This window comes from Manacus candei, unplaced genomic scaffold, assembly GCF_025592945.1.
Source record: "Manacus candei isolate 608988 ecotype Guabito, Panama unplaced genomic scaffold, ASM2559294v1 h1tg000022l, whole genome shotgun sequence".
Classification (NCBI taxonomy): Eukaryota; Metazoa; Chordata; class Aves; order Passeriformes; family Pipridae; genus Manacus; species Manacus candei.
In genome coordinates this window covers 841,516-864,209 of record NW_026138070.1, presented here as the reverse complement: position 1 = coordinate 864,209, position 22,694 = coordinate 841,516, and the positions used below count along the sequence as shown (strand labels likewise).

The 22,694-nt window shown below is 50.3% G+C and overlaps 4 protein-coding genes across 6 annotated transcripts in view; 2 read left to right on the top strand and 2 right to left on the bottom strand.

The window, feature by feature from the left end:
- The window catches only part of MEGF6 (multiple EGF like domains 6), a 72,905-nt gene extending 68,516 nt beyond the window's left edge, over window positions 1-4,389 (bottom strand). The window contains exons 1-3 of the mRNA XM_051786514.1: window positions 4,333-4,389; window positions 1,814-2,844; window positions 348-482 (exon numbers count right to left, since the gene is read on the bottom strand). Of these exons, the coding sequence (XP_051642474.1) occupies window positions 348-482; window positions 1,814-1,899 (221 nt within the window). The 5' untranslated portion in view covers window positions 1,900-2,844; window positions 4,333-4,389. The remainder of the gene's footprint in view (window positions 1-347; window positions 483-1,813; window positions 2,845-4,332) is intronic.
- A 694-nt stretch (window positions 4,390-5,083) lies between these two features.
- Window positions 5,084-8,534, top strand: TPRG1L (tumor protein p63 regulated 1 like). 2 transcript variants are annotated; one of them, XM_051786156.1, is made up of 6 exons: window positions 5,084-5,320; window positions 5,404-5,495; window positions 5,575-5,751; window positions 6,318-6,471; window positions 7,171-7,399; window positions 7,631-8,534. In XM_051786156.1, exons 1-5 carry the CDS (start codon window positions 5,117-5,119, stop codon window positions 7,363-7,365), a joined length of 822 nt encoding a protein of 273 aa, XP_051642116.1. In that variant the 5' UTR covers window positions 5,084-5,116; the 3' UTR covers window positions 7,366-7,399; window positions 7,631-8,534. The 2 variants fall into 2 exon arrangements, with proteins under 2 accessions (XP_051642116.1, XP_051642115.1); XM_051786155.1 differs by having other exon boundaries at window positions 7,171-8,534.
- Window positions 8,535-8,915: 381 nt separating this feature from the next.
- Window positions 8,916-22,473, bottom strand: WRAP73 (WD repeat containing, antisense to TP73). 2 transcript variants are annotated; one of them, XM_051786153.1, is made up of 12 exons: window positions 22,316-22,473; window positions 21,174-21,326; window positions 20,496-20,612; window positions 15,039-15,132; window positions 14,291-14,394; window positions 13,442-13,528; window positions 12,775-12,909; window positions 12,605-12,682; window positions 11,190-11,295; window positions 10,588-10,713; window positions 9,680-9,871; window positions 8,916-9,379 (listed from the first exon to the last, which is right to left on the bottom strand). In XM_051786153.1, exons 1-12 carry the CDS (start codon window positions 22,382-22,384, stop codon window positions 9,270-9,272), a joined length of 1,371 nt encoding a protein of 456 aa, XP_051642113.1. In that variant the 5' UTR covers window positions 22,385-22,473; the 3' UTR covers window positions 8,916-9,269. The 2 variants fall into 2 exon arrangements, with proteins under 2 accessions (XP_051642113.1, XP_051642114.1); XM_051786154.1 differs by having other exon boundaries at window positions 15,039-15,111; window positions 22,316-22,471.
- The window catches only part of TP73 (tumor protein p73), a 29,778-nt gene continuing 27,693 nt past the window's right edge, over window positions 20,610-22,694 (top strand). Inside the window, exon 1 of the mRNA XM_051786151.1 lies at window positions 20,610-20,779. Within this exon, the coding sequence (XP_051642111.1) occupies window positions 20,748-20,779 (32 nt within the window). The 5' untranslated portion in view covers window positions 20,610-20,747. The remainder of the gene's footprint in view (window positions 20,780-22,694) is intronic.

Sequence of the window (22,694 nt, the reverse complement as noted above, 5' to 3'; positions counted from 1 at the left end):
CTGCCACTAGCCCTGTGAGACAAGAGGCACCGAGATGCTTTGAAGCATCTAAAGACACAGGAATAACACACGTGATGTGAACAGGTCATTTCCTTACCACAGCTGGATCACAGGAAGCAGGTGTTGTACGTTGTGGGAAGGCGGGAAATGGCCCACCACGAGGACGAGGTTTCTTCAGGACACAGGCACCTTTCCTTCAGGAATTCCTTGACAGCTTAAAAACTCTGTGTCGTGGATGTGCCAGGCGGGATCAGACACCACCAAGCTCACTTCCCCGCTGCTGCTGGGGAGCAGGAGCCACCTTTCAGCCCCCAAGGAGGGACCCCCGTGGAAGGCAGAGCACCTACCTGCGCTCGTAGCCCGTGCACCAGCGCCGGCCCCCGCAGTCCTGCTTCCACACCTTGACGGCGCGGGTCAGCGCCTGCACGCACGGCTGCTGCTGCCCCACCACCAACAGCTCCTGCTCCGCACAGACGTTCGGCCTGGGACACAGAGACGGGGGTACAGGGGGCTGGGAGGGTTTGGGGTGCACAGAGGGGGCTGGGGTGTCCAGGGGCACAGCAGTGCTCCCGCTGCCCCAACAGGCTCCTGCCGTGGGCAACTGCACTTCCTGCTGACGGGGCAGGAAGGTCTTGGGCAGCCCCCAGCATCTGCCTCCTCAATTAGTTAAATCACTGCAGGGAAAAGAAATCGTGCCAGGTCAGCCAGCCACAGTGGCGGTTTCTCACTCATTCAGAACTAAGACTAATTCCAGCAAATAAAAGGAATATATACAATGCAGTAAGGAAATAAGGGAAATACCACTTGCACTTTGTTTCTTCTCTAATCCTAACTCTTTCTCCCAGCAGAAGTCAGTGGTTTTAACTAAGAATAAAGAGGGAGACATTTATCCCTGACTCTATAAGCCACGAGCCACACAGCATTTGGGGCTGCTTCTGCTGCTTCCAATTCCACCAAAGGGACCCAGAGTTTTCACAAAGATACTTTCTATAAAGGAAGTGAAATGAAATAATTTTGACGTGGTGAAGCTCAATCACAGCTAGCATCCGACTGCTCCGGGTGCTCCACTCCAGCTGCAGCCCGTTGGCACAGGGTTCAGCTCCAGGGCCTCGTCCAAGGAGTCCTGAGAGCAACTGTCAGGGCAGGAGCACAAAACCCCTGATGCAGGGAGAAAAAGCAGCTTCTTGGAAAACGTTTATCTGCTAAAGGACCCCTTTTACTGAAGAACTAAACCCCTCAGGGAGGGCGGGTTGGAGTCAGTGCCCCACACCACACCGGCTCCATGGACAAAGGGAATTAGAGCGATCCCCTGGCTCTGAGAGACCATCTTCTGGCAGGAGGCCAAATTTGCAAGGAAGTTTTCCAAAGCAGCCAAATGATTAACACCAAACTGTAACTGTAAAATGTAATTAAAAAGAGCAGCCTACGTGCTGCTGGAGCAACAGCAGCGGGTGGGGAGGAACGTGGAATAAGAAAGATCCGTGAAGTGCCATAAAAACAGCCCATCTGGGAAGAAATGGCAAACTATTCAGAGAAGAATCACCTCTTTCAGAGAAGAATCACCTCTTTCACTCCCACAACAGCAGCATTTCAGTTAAACCTGGGAGTTTACAAGCAAAGATTATCAAGGTTTTCGATATTCTATTCCCTTTTTTGCACATCTGGTAGTAAATAAAGAAACCCACAACAGCCCCTGCTCCCCTTCACTCTCTGCTCCTCGCTTCTTCCTTGATTTGAAAACACTGTATTTGGCTCCTGCTTTTCAGTTCCCTGCCCGATAAATCCCCTCCGGAACTCGCTCCTTCCTACTCACATGTGGGGCTGCAGTTTGCTCCCAGAAGCCAGCGGAGATATTCGCAGGGCCAGGATGAACGACAGTGCCACCGCAGGAAACTCCATCGCAGCCGCTGCTCTCCCTCCAGGTGCTCCCAGCGGGTGCCCAGGGAATCCCAGAGCCTCCCCCAGCACAGCTCCGCCAGTTCCTCCTCCTCACGGGCAGACGATCCTGCTGCCTCCTGCTCCCAGCTTGCCGGTGTCTCTCCTTGGAAAGGACAAAGCTACCGGAGCACAGGGGAGTTCTCGCGGCGGGAAAGCGGATTTATCATTCCTGGATGCTTCCTCCCTCTTGGGTTCATTCAGCGAGTTTCTTCAGTCCATGGGAAGTGATCACAGTGCAGGTTGCTGCTGGGTTTTCCCCCAAACCAAACCTGGCTTCTCATGCTCATTTGCTCGCAGTGAAATGCACTGAAGTGACTTTTCCTTCTAGGATTTGCTTCCTGACAAAGCCCAGAGATCTGGGGGCTCACAAGACCTGGGCTGTGTCCAGCAGCACAGCCCCATGTGGGCTGAGCTGCTCCGGAGCTGAGATCCCCTTCCCAAGGCACTCTGGAAAACAGCACTTGGCAAGAGGAAAGGACGGGAGCTCTCCTGGCAGGAGAATCCCCCTTCTCAGGGGCTTTCCCCAAAGCACACGGGGTGCTCCTTCACTCCATCCGCAGAGGGGGAGGCATCCTCCTGCCGCAGCTCCCACCCTCCTCCGCAGCCGGGAGCGAGCAGCTCCGCGGGCACGAACACACGCACCGGAGCAGCTTCCCTGCAGTTCACGGGAGTCACAAAACTTCCCCCTGCCTCTCCAGGTCCAGCTCCTTTCCCTCACATGCTCTCCTGCCTCTTTGCTCGCTGTCAGTCAGAAATCCCTCCCACCAGCGGTGCCCAGCCCCGAGCAGGGGAGGGGGCGGCCCTGCACACGGGGATGGAGCAGCGATGCTTCGGGTCTGCTCCTCCACAGGCAGCTCTTCTGCACTTCCCAGGGCCAGCTCCGGACACACCACCTTCCCAGCAGCTCTAAAAACACCCAAAGAGAGATTCAATCTTTCCTAAGCACTCCAACAGATAAGTAAATTGATCACTTCCCAAGGAAATTCTGCTGACAGGGACAGCTCCAGCTGCACAGCGGGACGGGGAGGAGAGCAGAGCAGGGATGCTGCACTGAACTCTCCAGCCTCAAGAACCTGCCAGGAAACCCTTCCCAAGGGCGAGGAGGAACCACAGCAGAAGCTGGGGCACTCCAGGGCACTCCTGGCTTCTGGCAGGTGCTGATTTCCCCCAGAGAAGCAGGATAAGAAGGTTTGGATAGCTTCACAGACATATTTTGCCACTGAAGGACAACCATTAATCAAGACTAAAGTCCCCAGGGGCCATGCCCATAATCTGGTGGCTCTTGGAAGAAACCGAGGCAGCTGCTTCTTACACCAGAACCCTCCCAAGGTCAAAGCAGTGCCATAAATCCCACAGGTCAAAGAAAAGAGCAGGTGAGGAGGCTTAATGCTTCCACTTAGCAGTAAAATATCTGCCAAGCCTAACGGATGGGAAGAAAACACCCTTCATTCTTCCTTGGGAAGAAAGGCAGCTACATAAAGATGTTTTATAACAACAGAGAGAGCTCCAGGATATAATAAATCCAAGCCTCTGTTTTCCTGTCCAGCATTTAAAAGTTAGGACTTTTCCAACAGTAGGAAACAGGCTGCTGCTCCCAATTAGACTTCCAGGGATCCCTCTCAATGGGCAGGGGCTGGGCAGAGCCGGGAGTCGAGCTCCCTCTCCAGGACACGGCTCGGGGCCAGGAATGGGGATGGATCAGTCCAGCCACAGCTCCCACACTGTCTCAGGTGACAAGCCTGGCTGCCACACGGACAGGACACAACTCCCTGCAGGGTCCTGGCTGGCCTGGCATGGTGACCCTCCCAGCCACAGCCACCCCAGCAGGCTGCCAGTGGGGAGAAGGGAAAGCTCCTCTGGGAAAGCTGCGCTTTGAGCACAGCACAAGGAGCGACCAAGCATAAAGTCAGCTCTGCAGTTCTTGTAAAGTCTCTTTAAAGACAGCAGCAAGGTTTCCCACCTAAACAGGCCCATGTGAGCAAGGGCTGCAGAGAACACAGCAGGGAATTCGTGGGACACATGTGAAAGTCAGATAACTGAAACCCAACCCCATCTGTGAAGTCAATTTGGTATGTTTTCAATCTTATATCATTTCCCAGCACAGCCGCCTGCCAAGGATGTCATCCTCTGGCTCTGGGTACAACAGCACTGACAGTGGTCCAAGATCTGATATAGTTCCATAAACAGTGATGATAATATCTGCAGTCATGCCAGAGCCCACAGAAACCCAAACATCAGCATGCCCTTCATTCCCAGCATTATTTAATCTTCGCTATCAAGCATGCTGGGTGTGATATGGGTGTCAGGGCTCTCAAATCACAGTCCTGTCCCCAGACCTGCACTGCTCCAGTACCTTCCTGAGCTCTGACCTGATGGTGTTTAAGGATCTCATACCTCTGACCTGGATTTGCTTCACAGGAGCTCCAACTGACCGCTGTAGGTCCACAAATCCTGTTGCTTTGTGGGTACATCAGAATCCTTCTCCAGACCACCTGGGCAGAGCAGAGCATCATTTTGGCTAAGCCCAGGGCTTCCCGCTGGACTCTCTGTGCTGTATGTCATGTGCTTGTCTTCCTCAGCCCCGAAAATCCACGGCAGAGCCAAGACAGGCCTCATACACCTCTGAGTGTGCAACAGGAACGGCACCTGGTACCTCATACAGCCCCAGATGTGCGAGAGCAGAGACACCTCGTACCTAATACAGCTCCGGGCAAGGGACAGTGACAGCACCCACCACCACCTCGTACAGCCCCAGGTGTGGGGCAGTGATGGTACCCGGTACAGTCTCGGTGTGTGATGGTGACAGTACCTGATGCAGCTCCTGTGCGTGACGGTGACGGCACCTGGTACCCAGCACAGCTCTGGGCAAGCGACAGTGACGGCATCCGCCGCTTCGCACCGCCCCGGCGCGTGATGGGGACGCGCCCGTTACCCAGAGAGCGCGGGTAACGGATGCCCCGCATCCCGTGCCCCGCATCCCGGCGGCCGGGCTCTGTCCGGGTACCGCCCGCGCATCCTCCGGTGCCGCTCCCGCGAGCGAGCCGGGGCTGCAGTGCCGCTCCCGCGAGCGAGCCGGGGCTGCAGTGCCGCTCCCGGCCAGCAAGGAGCGGGAGAGGCACGGGCAGCCCCGAGCCGGCCCCGCTCGCTCCGCCCCGGAAGGCTCTGCGGCCCCGCCGCGATGCTGCAGCTGCGGGACGCGGACGAGCCCGGCCCGGGCGGCGGCTCTGGTAGCCCCGGCAGCCCCGGGGCCGCCACGCTGGTGCCGGGGGGGGCCGGGCCGCCCTTCGAGCCGCCCGCGCCGCGGGCCCGGCAGACGCTGCGGCCGCTCAGTGTCCGCACCGCGGGCCGCGCCGGCCGCCTGCGACAGTACTTCGTGTTCCGGGTGCGCGCCGGGGAAGGGCCGGGCCGGGCCGGGCCGCCCGCAGCCCCCCGCAGCCCTGACCTGTGTGTGCCTTCCCCCCGCAGCCCGGCACCATCGAGCAGGCGGTGAGCGAGATCCGGGTGGTCGTGCTGCCCGCCGAGGACGGGGAGGTGCAGAGCGTGTGGCTGCTCACAGAGTGAGTCCCGCGGGGCACGGGGGGAGAAGCGCCAGGGCGGCCTCGGAACCACTAAAGCTCAGTCCCATTCTCTTACCAGAATCGATCACTGGAACAATGAGAAGGAGCGTCTTGTCCTCATCACGGACTGGTCCCTCCTGGTGTGTAAGTACAACTTCATCAGCCTGCAGTGCCAGCAGGTGACGAGGATCGCCCTCAGCGCTGTGGACACCATCTCTATGGGAGAGTTCGAGTTCCCACCGAAATCTCTGAACAAGTAAGCTGCCACAGTCACTCTGTAACGACCTTTGTTATTGTGAACAATGTTGGCCTGATGATGATCACTGGAAGAGTCAGAGAATTCTTCTTTTCACTTAGCTCTGCAAACAATTCCTGAAGCTTCATTAGAAGACCTCAGGGTAGCTGCTGGTTTGCTGGTACGGTCAGTAGTTGCATTAATAGCAAGTTGCTCAAGGACTTTCAAGATAAGTTGAGTAGATTTGGGAGCAGGAGTTTGTCACCATTATGTAACGCAGTAAGTAGCAGCAGCACCACCTCAGTGTTGTCAGGTCCCCTGTACACATGGGCTTTCACAGGCTGTGCAGGTCAAGTTCCACATCCCAGATGTCCAAGGAGTTTCATCTTCTTGCTGTCAGCTCATAGGAAGGTTCCTTTGCATGTTTAAGGGCTGAATCCATGCTAATTCTTGCCTACAGGAAAGATTTCCTATCACTTGCATTTCAGCTTCCAGTTTCAACCGTCTTTGTCAGGCAGAACTTTCTAGTTAAAAGGTGCCTCAACAACTGGAAAGTCTTCCCCTGTTAATTCCTGTCTCCACTGCAGGCGGGAAGGCGTCGGTATCCGCATTCAGTGGGACAAGCAAAGCCGGGCCTCCTTCATCAACAGGTGGAACCCCTGGTCCACCAACATCCCCTACATCACCTTCACCGAGCACCCCATGGCAGACGCTGACGAGAAGGTCGCATCCCTGTGCCGGGTAAGGAACGGGCCTGTCCTGATCACTGAGCTCATAGGCCAGGTACAGCTTAGATTACTTTGAAGCAGTGCATCAAACAGGAAGAGTCACGTCAGAGATGGAACTTAGAACTGTGAGCTGTATCTCTCCAGTCCCCAGATTTTGACTTGCAGCACAGCACAACTGCCCGTTTTTCTCCAGCCACCCATAACTGGATGAAGCACAGAGGAAACTGAAACTTCCAGAAGCACAGAGTCCTGTAAAACCGAAAAGCAAATGGATCATGGCCTATTCCTGCTCTTACTTTCCTGACAGGCTGGTGGATTTTTCCTCTAGGACTGCTAGCTAATTAACAGCTGGTTTAATTGCTCACTGAAAACCTTCACTGAGGGGGTTCTCAGTCCTTCTTGGAATAGGTGATTCCCTCTGGAGTTTTCCTTAAAACTAGAATGCTTTAAGTGCAACACATCAGTCATCAGGGCAGAAATAAACACTTGGTCACTGACACATCTTTACCCATCCAGCCCACGTTTAAGTCACATGTCAATAGTGTCCTGCATGACTCGTTGAGGTTAAATATCAGAATGTGACATTTATCACAGTACGAGATCCCTGACAACTCCGGCTTTAGTGTTAATCCTTCTCCATTCCACATCAGCAGCTGTTTCCCTAACAGTCTGTAAAACAATGGAAAAACAAGGTGACTTTTTTTTCTTTCAGCTGGAAAACTTCCAAACGCAGCTGATCCAGGCTGTGAAGAAAGCCCACAAGGAGGGCCCTGTGCCAGGGAGTGCTTCTGGTGTCCTGGTGCTGGAGCGGCCCATCCTCATCGAGACCTACCTGGGACTGATGTCCTTCATCAACAACGAGGCCAAACTGGGCTACTCCATGACAAGAGGAAAAATTGGATTTTAAGCCCCCTTGCTGTCCCCTGTTGAAGGAAGGGCAGGTGACTTGCTGTTGGTCCCCGGGGAGAGCGCGCTGAGGGCAGAGCACAACGGGCAAAGGGGAGTTGGGGGAAGGAAGGGGGGTGGTTGTAGGACAGCTCCAGGTCGCTTGGGGAATGCACAGATTGGATTTGAGGCAGACACAGGGTGGTGTCAGTCTGGTATTTTGTACCTGATGTACAGCCCGCGTGGTCCCTGTGGGGTGAGCAGCGGCGTGTTCCGTGTCCTTCCAGGCCTGTTCTTCCTGTTCATGAAGTGCCCTTGGAACCTGCTGAAACCCCGCCCAAGTACCTGCTGTACAATAGAACCTTTGTGCCACGTTACTGCTGTATCCCTGTGTATGGTGTCAGATCCTACCCTGTGCTTGGGACTGATTAGTGTTGTCTAAAGAGGAATTACTGTTCCAATCTCCATGATCTCAGCGCTCTCATTAATGCCTGTTAGGAGTTTTGAAAGCTGTCAGTCAGTCTTTAACAATATTTGCTGGCTTTTGCTAAAGCTGCACTGTTCCACCTGCTCAGCAGCAGTTGGTGAACTCTGAATATGCTTTTTGTAAAAATCCCTCTAAAAACCCACTGGAACTTCCTCTGTTTCCTTGCTGCAGCCACAGAATAAAGACTGTTGTGAGAGAACATTGCCAAAAGCCTCACCAACACATTTGCCTTCAAAGCTGTTCTTTGTAAAACTGAAAAGGAATTCTATTTTGATTAGATTGATATTCTTAGCCATTTTTCTGAAATCTACTCTAGTTTGGGCCAGGACTTTTTAATGGAGACAGAGAAAAAAAACTTTCAGCACTGTGTGTCAGCCTTGCTTTATACATTCCTGCCCTGAGCCTCACGTCCAGGGATTAAATTGAGAAGCAGCACAAGAGACACTGAGCTGGCATTGCTGAAGAGGTGATTCTTTGTGCATGACCTTCTCTCCATGCCCTTTTATCAAAGCCTTTATCTGCTGGATAAACACTGTGCTGCAGTGGTGTTTTTTTGGCCTTAACATAGGTGTGTGTTTGTGAAACTCATAAAAAAGCCGGAGTCCTGATGGAATGCAACAAGCTGCATTGTCCCTCTCTGTGCATTTTCTAAGTTGTCTGTTCAGTTTTCATTAACCTTGCAGTAAAGTTAGATTTCAACTCAATTTGGTCTTTGTTCTTCATTTTCTGGAGACAGGCTGTGAAATTAGGCATCACAAGAAAAAACATCCAATAAATTCCTACACAAGGGGCTCCCTCTCCTTGGAAGGACACAGTGGAAGGACAGTCCAACTGCTCCTTCCCTACCAAACCACCCACTCCCAGTTGGCACCAGAGAACTGGGACAAAAACTGCCATTTCAGTTGCCTGTAATTCAACATCCTGAAATGTCAGTTGTCATCCCTCTTGTAAAGATTCCATGTAATTCCACAGTGGTCCAGGCACAGTTACTGCCTCCCATGTTGTGTGCAAATAACAGTTTCCTCATGTTGGGATAAGTCACTACATAATCACATCAAACTGACACAGACTTTAGAGTGCAGAGGTGCAGGTTTATAGTTTGTAACTATCAAAATATTTATTGGAAATTAGAAAATTTAAATAATAGCTATACATTATATACACACAGAGCTACAGTCCTGGAAAATAAGGGTTCAGAGTTGACACAGAGAAATGTTCAACTCCATCAATATTCAGGTTTTTCTTGCAATCCAGACTCACTCCCTACATTTCAGTTGCTACATCACTCAAGTGCAATCACAATACTTCACACACTGAGCTTGGAGCTCCTTCAAATAAATAATTTATAAATACAAACACTTCAGATTGGGCAACACATTTTTACCCTTTTCCTCCTCCGTCCTCAGACTTGGGAGCATTCTTAGTGCATTTTAATTTTTTTATTTTACCTCTTCTCTTTCTAAGTAACACACACAGCAGTTGTCCTTACTCAGGAGCACCATGGAGTCCCCACTGGAATGCCAGGAGAGAGACACGATCTGGAAGTCGCCTGCAGGAAGAGATCAGAGTGTGTCAGCAAGGAGCTGGCAGCCCGTCCTCCTGCTGGAGGAAAAGGCAGCTGGAATCAGTCACACAAATCCCTGTCAGCCCCGTGCTCTGACCTTGATACATTTGATATTTGCTGCCTCATTGTGAGCTCCTCCTTTTTCTGAGGATAAAAATACCCACTTTTAAGAAGCTCCAAGAACACACCTGAGCCATTTTCATGATAACACTGATTAACAGTGATTAGTAAGTGGAAAGCTATTTTGCCCCTGATCAGCTGGTGGCAGCTCCTGCAGGGCCTCACCTTCCCCGGGCACCTGGACGGCCACGCAGCCGGCGGGGGACCACAGGAACACTCTGCTGGTGCCCGTGCACAGCGCCAGGCGCGGCTGCCGGGGGTCCCACTGGAAACCCTGGACGGGGCACAGCTGCTCCAGCACCACCAACAGCTTCAGCCTCCGGATGTCCCAGACCCACACAGCGTTGGGAATGCTGTCTGCAAAGGAAGCGCCAGTCACGTAAGACTTGAAGGATGAAAGGGTCACACTTGTGGTTTTTAAACGGGTATTAACTGACACAAACATAAATTAACACAACACAAACCTCTAGGTGCACCCCAGGGGTGCCACCACTAGAGTCTTGCCAAGCAAAGCCTTCAGCATTGCCTCGGAAATATTGCAAAAACGGTAAAAGAAGTGACTTAGTACATCTCCCAGTTCTTCCCTGGCTTTTATCTCATCAGTCTGTTTGATGGATTTTGCACCTGACCCACAGCTTTGGCATCCAGACATGAACAGCTCCTCAGGATCATTGAAGGGAAAGATGGAACATTAATTCCATGACTTTCACTATTTGAGGCAGTCAGAATCCCCCCTGCTACAGGCTGTGCAGAGTTCTGCCTTTCACAAGACCCAGGCTGTAAATGGAGGGGAAGATTTGCATGTTCCATTTTCAACACAGTGACCTTGCACACACTTGAAGAAATACAAAAACCTACTATTTTCATCAAATACAGAGCCAAGGCTGAGTTCCTGCTCTGATCAGCCATTCTGGCAGCTCACACCACTTGACATACACTAGAAGACAGAGGCTGGGTTGCCTCTGTAGTTACACATCTCAGCAGAGCTGATTTTACAGAGCAACAAGTGCAATAAGGAAACCCCCCCATTCCCAGAGAGGGTTTCCCTTTAAGGCAGAGCAGTCAGAACTTACCATTTTTGGTTGCCAGGAAACAATTATCTGCACTGAACGCCAACATCCCAACTCCCACTTTGGGATTTGCCCTGTCAGCAACTGGTTTGATATACTGTAAAGAAACTGGCACCTGGGAGATCTCATCTGGAACGGGAAAGAAAAGCACTTCACTAAGTGAGCCTGAATGGACAATGCATTTAAACCCCAGCTGTTAAAACCCATCATCTCTGAAGCAATAGGACCACATTTTACTCTTCTCCAAGATGTTCCGGTCCAAACTTCAATTCTTTTAAGATATTGCATATTCATATAACCAGCTTATTATTTCCAGCCCTCCGACAAAAAAGGAAAGGCTGGAAATCCAGGCAGGTCTGAGATTAAATTAGGAAAATAAGGAGGGGTCAAAATTTCCACTACCTTTTAACTAACATTTCAAACATTGGTGCAAAACAAAGGTCATTAACAGTGCCACAAACAATGAGATTGGTTTTTACTGCTCTTGAGAACATCCAGAGGATCTGTTCCACCATCCAAGGGGCAGAGTTCACCTATACCATTTATTTATAGAAAGACTTCCCATGGCAAACTCAAGTGTCTTGTTTAAGTAAACTTTGGCTTACATTTACTCTGTGTGCTGAAGAGAGAACTGGCCAATGCTTTTGTTGGAGGGAAAGAAAGTCTCTCTGTTTCAACAGATGGGGATTTCTCCACTTCTTTGTACACAATCTACAAAGAAACAAGTGAGAGTTCTACAGAAGGGCCTCAGAGAGTTTGATCATGGGCTGTTACCAAACACCCACACCCCACTGACTCTTTGCACACTTGTTATATCTCAGAATCCCCTGGTTCATCAGAGGAAAGGGCTTTGGTAGACCGACATGGAATTCAGCACTCCCAGGGAATCCCAGGCTGTTTGGAACCATGATCAGTAAAAACACTCCTGTGACAAATACACAAACCTTGAAGTCTACAAGGAACGAATCTGCCACAGTGCCCCTCATTCATTATTCCTGACTGGAAAATAAATCATCCTCGTTACAGTGGGAACATGGATTTCATTTTTGCAGCCAAGAATCTTTAATCTGATTCTATCATAAATAAACTCAAACCAAGTGCAGCATTGCAGAAGGAAATAGCAAAAATATTTCAGCATGCCTACAACATATTCCCAAACACAAGCACCAGGCTAAAAAGCACCAACTGCAATTCCTGCCTGTGTAGTGGAGATTAACAGAGCTATTTCCATTTGTTTTCCATGACATATTTTACACCTAACTGGAAGTAAAGGCATTTCTCAGCCATGAGAAGCTTTGCTGAGGTGCTTTAATGGCTCTTGCCTTTCTTCTGGTTAAGGGACATGAGCAGAGTCGTGTGACTACTGCAGAGTTACAGTCCACACACAGACTCTGCCAGGAGACCTGTGCAGTCCCTCCTACAGTGGCAAACAACTCTACACACTGTTCTTGTTACCTCTGTGGATGAGATCAGCCTGGGATTTTTGGAACAAGACTAAAGTTCTGTGCCTGCTGCCAACGACCCAGAATCTGTCAGGCCTTGCAGGTACAGGTATAAAGGATAAAATCAATGCTGACAGATGTTCCAGGAAATGCTCTTTAGGTGAGCTGGATGAGCCTGTCCACACAGGATGTGCCTCTAAACATCACTGGAACTGGATTGTGATCAAAGTCAGGAACTGTATAAAGCTGAGACAAATCCCTCCTTCTTCCCATGGGATGCACACCCAAATCTGTAATGCAGCCACCACCTACACCAAAAACACTGGCATATGACAGGAGCATCTGAGAATCTCTTAGTGCTAAGGAGAAGATCACAGACACATATCCCATCAAATTTGAAAGGATTCCCCCATTTTTCTTACATTCCCAAGTTTTCATGCAATTTCCCAAGCCCTAATTAGGGGGGGGGGGGGGAATCAAGGTCTCCAAAATGAAATGCATTTATCAGCATCTTTCAGACACAAACAGCAGCACCAAAGCTCTGCTAACAACCCCATGGATTTTGGATCTGTACTCACAGTCTTTTTGCTGGCAATGGTTGCTGGATGCTCAAACTCTGTGATCTTCTTCCACGTCACGTGGTTCAAGATACGCACCTGGTTCAGGAAGCATTGCAAGAGCAGACTGTCAGGACAGGGCTCTACAAATGGTTTAGAACAAAGAGGGAGAAAACAAACCTATTTCTCACCTTCTCATCAAAGCTGCCAATTGCCAGGAACTGGCTGCTGGGGCTCCAGGCAACCGACTTGATGCCCAGAGGCCACTCGTAGGCGCGGTAGGAGGAGAGCAGTCTGCCATCGAGGGAGTACAGCAGGAGCTTGTACTGCAACACAGACAGGCACTCTGAGCACCAGCAGGAGTGTCAGAGACCACAGGCAGGCAAAGCACTCCTCCCAAACTCTCTCTGTTTAAAATGCAGCAAGTTAAATACAGAGGTCATGGTCTCTTATCTACGAGTTAGCAGGCTCCAGGCTTCATGGTTCACTTTTTGGATGAGTAGTTTTATAACTGTAAAATCACTGTGCAGTGCAATATCAGTGAAGCTGCAGAAGACTCTCACAGAGGATTCTTCCATTATTATTTCAATAGCACCTTCTGCAATGTCTACAATCAATTATTTTTTGCAAGATAAATTAGAAAGAATTTGCTGTCATTGAAGATTTACAGAATGGTGACACCCACTTGCAAGGGCATCCATCCCAAATATAAGTACAATATTAAACAAAAGCTGAACTCAAACCATTTTATGTTTAAAAGAAACATTTTAAACACCAGGTTTTTTTAGTTACTGCTTTCTACATGATGCCTAAAGACCAGTTGAACTCTCTCAAGAAAATCATCTGCTTTTCTCCTACCTCCAGGCACGAGTCCCACGCTGCCAGCACACAGCCATTAGGAGCCCACTCAATCCCAAACAGATCCTGTGTTTCAGTGTCAAAATGCTGCTCCCAAAAGAGAAACCACAAACCCATTTGAAATATTATGTCAACAAATCCTGACAGAATGTTCAGTTTTATACTTTCAAGGGCTACCACAAATGCAAAAGAGCCTTTTGCATGCCAGAGTAGAAACAGAAATATTTCCTTTTGTAATATTTGCTTCCCTTTATAGAAAGGGCAAAAGTTTCCATACCTTCAAATGAACAGCTTTTCATAAGAAAATTAAATTAGTTACACTGAAACAGTCAAGAAATCCAGGTAGAATTCCTTGTCTCAAAGTCTGGTACAGGATCATAGAACTCCAGAATGGTATGAGCTGGAAGGGACCTTAAAGCTCATTGTGTTCCACCCCCCTGCACTGGGCAGGGACACCTTCCACTAGAACAGGTTGCTCCAAGCCCCGTCCAACCTGGCCTGAACACTTGCAGGGATGGAGCAGCCACAACCTCCACAACAAAGATTATTAGGGAAGAGCTCAGGAACACAACAAGCACTTAGTGATAGTTCCCAAATTTTTCTATCAGCTTCTAGTGAGCCTCAGAATTCCTGAGCCAGAGGTGACACTACACATAGACAAGTTCCTGCTCGGTTTAATTGCTCAGATCCACCCAGTCCCCCACAGCAGTGTCACCCTTCCTGGACTGATCTCACCAGTGAACAGTTTATATCACAAGTTCGGAGGATCAAGCACTTGCTCCTCTCACTATTACTAAGGTAGTAAATGTTACAATGCACGTAGCAGTGGGAGGAGAGGGCAGAGCTTACCCTGAGGAGCTGCCAGTTGCTGCACACGAAGATGCTGATGAAGTCCTTGCAGTCGCGGCGCTCTGCCACGGCCATGTAACGCCCGTCCTTGGTGAAAACCACCCCTGCCAGGGGACAGAGTTCATTAGAACTGTGTTAAACAGAAGAGAGACAACAAGGCAGGACGGCTGATGAGTCTTCAGTGAAGAACAGTTACTCCCAATTCAAAGCAGAAATGAAAGAGCAGAAAGAATCTCTTCGCAGAAGGTCACATTAATCAAGGCAGAGCACAGTGTTACTGATTCGCTTGTGTCAGCAATTTTTGAGCTTGGAATGTACAATTCCTCAGGATGCAGAGCTTCAAAACACATCTGATCACTGACAGTTGTTATATAAACCCCACAGATTTCAAGTAACCACTTCATTTAGCCTGGCTAAATGGATCAGTTATGCAACCATCAGTTCTCCACCAACTCTCAGGCATTGCTTCCCATCCACTACAATTTTATCTGGAATACATAATTGTCTTTGTCATCTGTGGGACACAACCCTCAGGCAGGAAACTGCTCTCCACAGCCATGTGGCCTGACAGCCTTGGCACGAGCTTCCCTTTCCAACCCTTCCACGTGCAAAAGATGAGAAAGGCCACTTTGGATTAATGTTTTTTCACCACAGTACATCCAGTTTAATTTTATGCCTTCACACTGAATTCATTTTTTCCTGTCTGCCACATTAAAAGGCCATTGCTGGGTAGATGTGTGACACTCACCCTGCTGACACGCTTTGGGGTACTTGATGTAGGACACAGATTTGGTGCACAAGGACCACACCGTTATCCGCAGCTGGCAGAGAGACAGGGAGCACTTTGGGTTATTTTTGTAGATAAAAAAAAAAAGAATTAAGCAAATAGAAAAACATCAGCCTAGTTCAGCAACACAAAGTAGATCAATGAACCTTCTGTGGTTAATTAAACTCTGTGGCTACTCAGTATGGTTCAATGTGGGTGAGGAGTTCTCTCCCAGCCCCCTGCAGATAGCAGGGTATTTACCCCAAATTTACATTGCACCACACTGAATACTCTAGAGGGGTGCACAAAATTCACACCAACAACGTGGAGATTTGTATTTTGCACTTCCCTCCTCAGCCACATAGAAGGAGGCAATGTTACAGAATTACTGAAAAATTAGAAAACACCCCAAACCTGCCCTACCAAGCAAGGCATGACACTGGTGTTCAGGGGATTTCTGGAACTGCAGAGGGCAGGCAGCTGCAGACCCAGCCTCCCCACAGCTCCCCAAGGTCACAGCTGCACCCCAGGCTCGGCCCTGCCATCTGTACATTATCCAGTTAAAAACAAATACTCCCTCTCCCTTGGCAACGGCAGCCCCAGACCCAGGGACACTGAGGATGGCAAGGGAAACTTTGCATTTGGAGCTGCAGCGACCACAGACAGCTTTTCCCTTGTGTTTTACTGCACTGAGGTAAGATTCCAGAAGAGCTGCAGGTAGAGCTTTTTGCAATAAAGATTTTTTTCCTAATATCCAATCCAAACCTACTCTCTGTCAGTTTGAAGCCATTCCCCCTTGTCCTGTCTCTCCAGGCCCTTGTCCAAAGTCTCTCTCCATCTTTCTTGTGGGCTCCCTTCAGGCACTGGAAGGCCACAATTAGGTCACTCTGGAGCCTTCTCTTCTCCAGGCTGAACAATCCTGATTCTCTCAGCTTTTTCCTCCCAGCAGAGCTGCTCCATCTCTCTGATCATCTTGGTGCCTCCTCTGGACTCGCTCCAGCAGCTCCATGTCCTTGCTGTGCTGGGCCCCCAGAGCTGGAGGCAGCTCTGCAGTGGGGTCTCACCTGAGCAGGGCAGAGGGGCAGAATCCCCCCTACAAGTGTAGCAGGTCCTGGAGGAATCCATGAGATGAAGGACATTAATCAGGTTTTATCCCTGCACCCCTCACTTCCGGCCACGGGAGCCCAGCGTTGTCAGACTGCTCCTCTGCAAGGTTTACTTTAAAAATACCAACACGATGCCTCCACACATTCTCCTGCAGCAACTGCAGTGCTGAAATGCTGCTGAGGACTATTAATTGCAGCCCTAAATGCACTGGCTGCTGCCTCCCCCGAGCAAAACACACAGCACACATTCCCCAGCCACTTAATACAAGCTTAGCAGCTGCAGGCTTCGAATGCTGAGGGCTGGATCATCATTTCTCCTGACAAAGGCATCCGAGTTTACACTTGTGCTGCCACTTGGCCTCACAATCAGCTCTACTGGCCATCCTGGACCACCTTGGCTGCTCTGAGCCTCAGGAGGCAAAACCTTGCTGCTCACGTGGATCTCAAGTGCACAGGAAGAGGGAAATGTCTGGAGGTGAGACACAGCACATCCCACGCTGAGCTCCCACTGTCACCTCTGCCCTGCCTGAGGCTCCACCACAGGGAAAAGGCAATTACACCCTCCTTTTGAAGTCTTTCTGCATCCATCTCTGCTCCACCATGGAGCCACTGAATCACTTGGGTTGGAAAAGGCCTCAAAGTCCAACCTGTGCCCGATGTCCACCTTGTCCCCCAGCCCAGAGCACTGAGTGCCACGTCCAGTCCTTCCTTGGACATCTCCAGGGATGGGGACTCCACCACCTCCCTGGGCAGCCCCTTCCTAGGCCTGACCACCCCTTCCAGGAGGAAATTCCTCCTGGTGTCCAACCTGAACCTCCCCTGACACAGCTTGAGGCCGTTTCCTCTTGTCCTGTTGCTTGCTGCCTGTTCAGCTTTGCTCCCTCTCTCCTGCCAGGACTGCAGGCTCAAATGACACCTGCAAGTCAGAGTCCATGGACCCACTCTGCCCCAACCCTCTGTAACCTCTCACCCAACTCACACAACCTGAGGGTTTGGCCCAGTTTAAGAAACGTTCAAAACCAAACCATTTTGATTCCTGCAATCAGGATCCTTTTCTGTTGTTCCATTTGTGCACAGTCAGATGTTCCCACAAACTGAGAATCTCACATTATGTGCTTAATGCATGGATTTCACACCCCCTTACCTGGATTAACAGTGTGTTTACAATTAAATTGTGACAGAAAGGGAAAACCTACACACTCCCACCTAGAACATTATTCCACAACCTCACCCAAGTTGTCAACATAAATTAGATGAAGAAGATTAGAAAGATTATGTCACAGCTCACAGAAAGGATCAGGAAAGACAGAAACATCAAACACAGAGAAACAAAACTTTTCAAAAATGACAGGAAATTTGCATTGCTGCTTGTTGCCTTTCTCATGGAATTTGGGGGGAAGGGACAATTGCCTTTGTAGCAGAACAGACCATGGTCCATTAATTCTGCAGCAATCCCTTCTCCACTGCTCCTTTTGGGGGATACTTTCTGTCCAGCATCGATGACTTGACTGAGGGGAGCTGTCAAACTCAAATCCTCACGATAATGGTGTCTGAGAAGTTTTCAGCTGTTGTTTTGCAGTGGAAAAACAAACCAAAAGCAGAAGCATTTTTAAAATAGCCTAAAAACAGCTGAGAAATAAAAAGTATTTGGATGGTAACGTGATAAACAGTGTCCAGCGCCGGGCCCAGGACTACAGCCCGATGTTGACAGCTCCAGGCAGGTGTAGGACTGGTGATTTTCAGCAGACAAAAACACACTTTTAAACAACCTACAGCTCAAATGACTGTCAACTCTTGTCCCAGACTTGACTGGGTCACTCGGCCCCTTACATAGCAGTGTCTGTCAGCACTGGATTTCAGAAGATTATTCGGAGCACATTCCTCGCCAGAAAGCATTTTTCAGCCAACGCAGCCACTCACAGTTACTAAGGATTAGCCCGGATACACACAAAAACACACACTTCTCCCTGCTGCTGGAGTTCCAGAGAAGCTCCTTAATGCTTAAGGACCTAATGTGGAAGGAGAGAAAGTACAGTGTATGTAGTTCATAAGCACAGCTCTTCAGAGAAGGACTCCAGAACATCTTCACACCATTTATCCCAAAACACAAGGGTCATGAGGAAGCACAGAATCCTGGAATGGTCTGGGTTGCAAGGGAGCTTCAAGATCATCCAGTTCCACCGACATCTTCCTCTTGACCAGGTTGTTCCAAGTCCTGTCCAACCTGGCCTTAAACATTTCCAGGGACATGAAGAGGATCCACTTGCTTTCTCCAGATCTTTCACCTGTCACCTATGCCTCTAAATTCTAGTGGAACAACAGCACTGGTTTGATATCTTCCACAGGACACTGCCTCCCAGAGGGGATCTTAGGAGAGAAATGCAGACCACAAAAAGACTGACTGCAAGTTAGTTGAATCCCAAAAGGGGGTGTCAAAAGCTGGTTCCAGACTCTGTTCAGTAGTGCCCAGCAACAGGACAAGGAGTGATAGCCATAAATGACATAAATGACAGCAAGTTCCACCTCAACACAAGGAAGAATTTCTTTCCATGGAACACTGCAACAGGAGCCTAGGGAGGGCATGGAGTTTCCCTCTCTAGAGCCATTCCCAACCCACCTGGACACATTCCTGTGTCACCTGCTCCAGATGACCCTGCCTTTGCAGGGGGTTGGACTGGATGATCTCCAGAGGGTCCTTCCAACCCCAGCTATTCTGAGATTCTGTAATGATTTTTCTGAGGCACTGGTAAGTACAGACTGCTAGAAATTAATAAGTACAAACACATCCCTTAAAAAAAAAATAATCAGGGAATAAGAAAGTAACTTCTGAGCTTTCAGTGGAGCTCACACACTGAGTTGAAGCACTACATGAGTGATTAGTTGGTGCTGTCTGAAAGTGTCAGGAGGCCAAAGCCGAGCTGAGCTGGCTGGTGAGGAACCCCCAAATCCCCCAGGCAATCACTGGATTTGATAACATGCTGATATTAAATATCCTCGCAGTTTGCCCCCAGCACTGCCCACGTCTGTCCCCCCAGACTGTGGATTTAGCAGAGGGAGTAAACACAGCTCGGAGCGCGGCCGGGCCCAGGCAGCTGTCTGACAACAGCTAATTTAGCAACCTGTTTACAGCTGGAGAGGAAACTTATCCCAACACAGATGCCAACTTGGCAAAGGCTTAATGAAATCCTCTAAGGTCAAAGCAAGTTCTGTTGGGAGGCAATAAATCCTTGCCGGGCCACCCCCACACACACGTGCCAGGAGATACTCCCTGGGAGTGCAGAGTACCCGCCTGCAGTGTCCTGACTCCTCCACTGCTGCCTGGCCAGCAGGGATGGCTGCACTGCCTCCAGGGTGCAATTCTGGGCTCGTTTTTTAATTTTAATTGCCATCAGAGTAATTCACACCCGGGAAAACCAAGGCCTAAACTCATCACTCCTCGTACTCCACAGTCTAAAGGGGTGGGTCTGCACACACACACAGTCCCTGTCTGTACCCCCTGACACTGGGGTTTGCCCAAAAAAAAAGGAAGAAATCTTGCAATGCAGCATGTGAATTCAGTGCTAGCCAGGACCATGGCACAAAACCCTGCCACCTAAAACCCAGCCAAAGGTTTGAAAAGAGTAAACACAAGGAGAAATGTAGCTCTCATATGTAGTTCTTGGCTATTTTCTGACCCTTCGTTATTGTACTGAGTCATCAGCTCTGATCCAAAGGTGGACCAGTCAGAGACCACAGGCCTTCCAACTTGGATTCTGCCATAGTGTGCATTCCCCGATATGGCTCTTAATAAGCACTTAGAGGTGTTTTAATTTTAATTTTCCAACTGGTTCCATCAGTAGTCTGACTCCTGTGTATCAAATCAAACAACTGGGAAAGTATTTCCAAGACCTGGATCTAAATCTCATCTCACAGGTCAATAAACCTAAGCCTGTATTTTTTAATTACATATCACTCAAACAAATATGGCTTGGGTTTGTTGTTTGGGGTTTTTTTTGCTAGAAATCCTGCAAACAACATATTGGATTTCTAAAATTCTAAATTTGATGAATGCCATAAAAATATTAAAATTATCAGAATATGTTCTCAAACACATAATTTTACCTTCAAATTTGAGAGTCCATTTTCTATCTTATCCCCAGAAGCAAGAGAATAAAGCGTTAATGGAACAACAAACATCCACCCCGGAATTAACCCGGGTTACACACGGGAACACAGAGCTGCACTCGTGTTCTCCACCACCACTGCAGCTTTAAGAGCTTTGGGTTATTTTAGGAGGCAAAGGGCAGACAGCAACATCTGACACCGTGGAGAGCAATCCTGACTTGACACTCACATGGAACTCGGTGGTGTTGAGGATGTGACGCCCGTCCGGACTCCAGCAGGAAGCCACCAATCCCGCCGAGCCCTCGTCGATCTTACAGTGCCAGTCCGGCTGCTCCAGGGACCAGACCTGGGGCAGGGGGCAAGCAGACAGTGCAGGGAACAACAGCTCATCGACCCCTCTGCTCAGGGGAATTCCCTACAGCTGAGAACACGCTGCTGCACCCCATTCCAGGCAGCCCAGGAGCCCTGACCACCCGTGGCCATGAAGGACTGGCGCTGGATCCCACTGCAAAAGTGAGTCCCACCCCTCTGGGTGATAATGGAAGTGGCAAATGAGGTGGGGTTGGGTTTTCTGTGACAAATATTCTGAATATTCAACACTTAAAAAACAGTTTTAGTCTGTTCAACAAGTCTGCATGTTATTTATTTTCTACTGCAGTAAGAAACTGGTACGATAATCTCCAGCTTTGATTTGCTTTATTAAATGTTTTTATTCTAAATATTCTTTTTCAAAGTAAGATGTTTGTTATGGCTTTAAAAATCCTGGCATGCTGGGTTATCCTCAAACTGCGTTATCAACATCAGGAATTTCAGCAGACCTTCAGACTAGTGCTGGCTATTAAGCTCTCACTCCCAGCACACCCAAATTCCCACCAGGAAACAGATTCTCTCCTGCTTTTGTCCTCACCTGGACAATCCCTCGCTTGTACATGGCACACAGGATGAACAGGGAGTCCGATGACCACTCAATGTACTGGATCTTATCCAGGCAGGTGTAGAGCTGGCGGACCTGGAGGGAACTCACATCCCGGACCACCAAGCGGTGCTGGACACACAAGGCCTGAGCGGGACAGGAACAGGGCTAAGCAGGGGCAGCATCCTGGGCTGGAGCACTGGGACTGTCCCTGCCAGGCTGCCAGTGCCCAGCTCACTGCCATCCAGAGTGTAAGTTCAGAGAGGGTCAGAGTCACGTTTTCAAGAAAAAATTCCTCCCTGGGGTGGGGAGGCCCTGGCACAGGCTGTCCAGAGAAGCTGTGGCTGCCCCATTCCTGGCACTGGGTGATCTTGGAGGTCCCTTCCAGCCCAAACCATTCTGTGATTCTGTAATTCTATTCTGTGTGCACTGAGCTCACTGCAAACTACAATGAGAACAGCTAAACCAGGAGGGAAGGAGGTCACAGTAATAAATAGAATCCTCATTCATTCCATCACTCCCGGCTAAGTAATTCTGCTCTTACAAAATGACTCTTTATCTTATAACTATTATTTTATTTCGTAGAATCCCAGGACGGTTTGGGTTGGAAGGGACCTTAAAGCCCATCCAGTCCCATCCCCTGCCACGGGCAGGGACACCTTCCACTAGCCCAGGGTGCTCCAAGCCCTGTCCAACCTGGCTTTGGACAATTCCAGGGATGGGGCAGCCACAGCTTCTCTGGGCAACCTGTGCCAGGGCCTGCCCACCCTCTCAGAGAGGAATTTTCCCCCACTACCCCCTCTAATCCTGCCCTGCGGCACTTTGAAGCCATTCCCCCGTGACCTGTCCCTCCAGGCCCTTGTAGAAAGTCCCTTTCCATCCTTCCTGCGGCTCCCTTCAGGTACTAATTAAAGCACCAATTAATTTACCTACGGTTCGTTTAGCCTCAGCCAGGCCTCCGTTACAGACCCTCGCTGCCCCGCTCAGGGCTCGCACCCGCGGCCTCCGGGGCTCCGCCGCTCCGTGTCCGCCCCGGCCCGGCCCGGGGGCCCCGCGCCGCGGCCGCTCGGGGGCTCCGCCAACCGCCCCGGCCCGGCCCGGCCCGAGCGGCCCCGCTGCCCGCGGCCGGTACTCACCAGGCACTTCCCGTCGGGGGAGAAGCGGCCCAGGAGCCCCGAGAGCTCGAACAGCTCCGAGAAGTTCATGGCGGGGGCGGCGGCGCCGGGATTCGAACCCGCCGGGATTCGAACCCGCCGCGCTGGGCCCGCCCCGCTGCGCTCCCCCCGCCGCCGGAAGGGGCGGGGCCGCCGCGCGCCGGGGGGGTGCGGTGCCCGCGCCGGGCCGGCAGGGGGCGCCCTGCGGCGGGAACGCGCCTCGGGAGGTCATTGATATGCAAATGAGACGTTAATGAGGCGCTTAATGAGCAGAGGGGGGTGTTCCCCCTCCCCCGCCCCCTCCGGGGTCGGCGGAACTCCCCGTCCTCAGAGAACCGCCCCCCCTCATATGGCGCCTTTC

Excerpts from the sequence above, each read along its gene's own strand:
- TPRG1L (XM_051786156.1), top strand. The coding sequence starts at position 5,117 with ATGCTGCAGCTGCGGGACGCGGACGAGCCCGGCCCGGGCGGCGGCTCT. Across the intron at positions 5,496-5,574 it reads AGCGTGTGGCTGCTCACAGA|AATCGATCACTGGAACAATG; the intron begins GTGAGTCCCGCG and ends TTCTCTTACCAG. Across the intron at positions 5,752-6,317 it reads CCACCGAAATCTCTGAACAA|GCGGGAAGGCGTCGGTATCC; the intron begins GTAAGCTGCCAC and ends TCTCCACTGCAG.
- WRAP73 (XM_051786153.1), bottom strand. The coding sequence starts at position 22,384 with ATGAACTTCTCGGAGCTGTTCGAGCTCTCGGGGCTCCTGGGCCGCTTC. Across the intron at positions 13,529-14,290 it reads GCAACTGGCAGCTCCTCAGG|CATTTTGACACTGAAACACA; the intron begins GTAAGCTCTGCC and ends TTTTGGGAGCAG. Across the intron at positions 12,910-13,441 it reads CGTGGGACTCGTGCCTGGAG|TACAAGCTCCTGCTGTACTC; the intron begins GTAGGAGAAAAG and ends TCTGTGTTGCAG.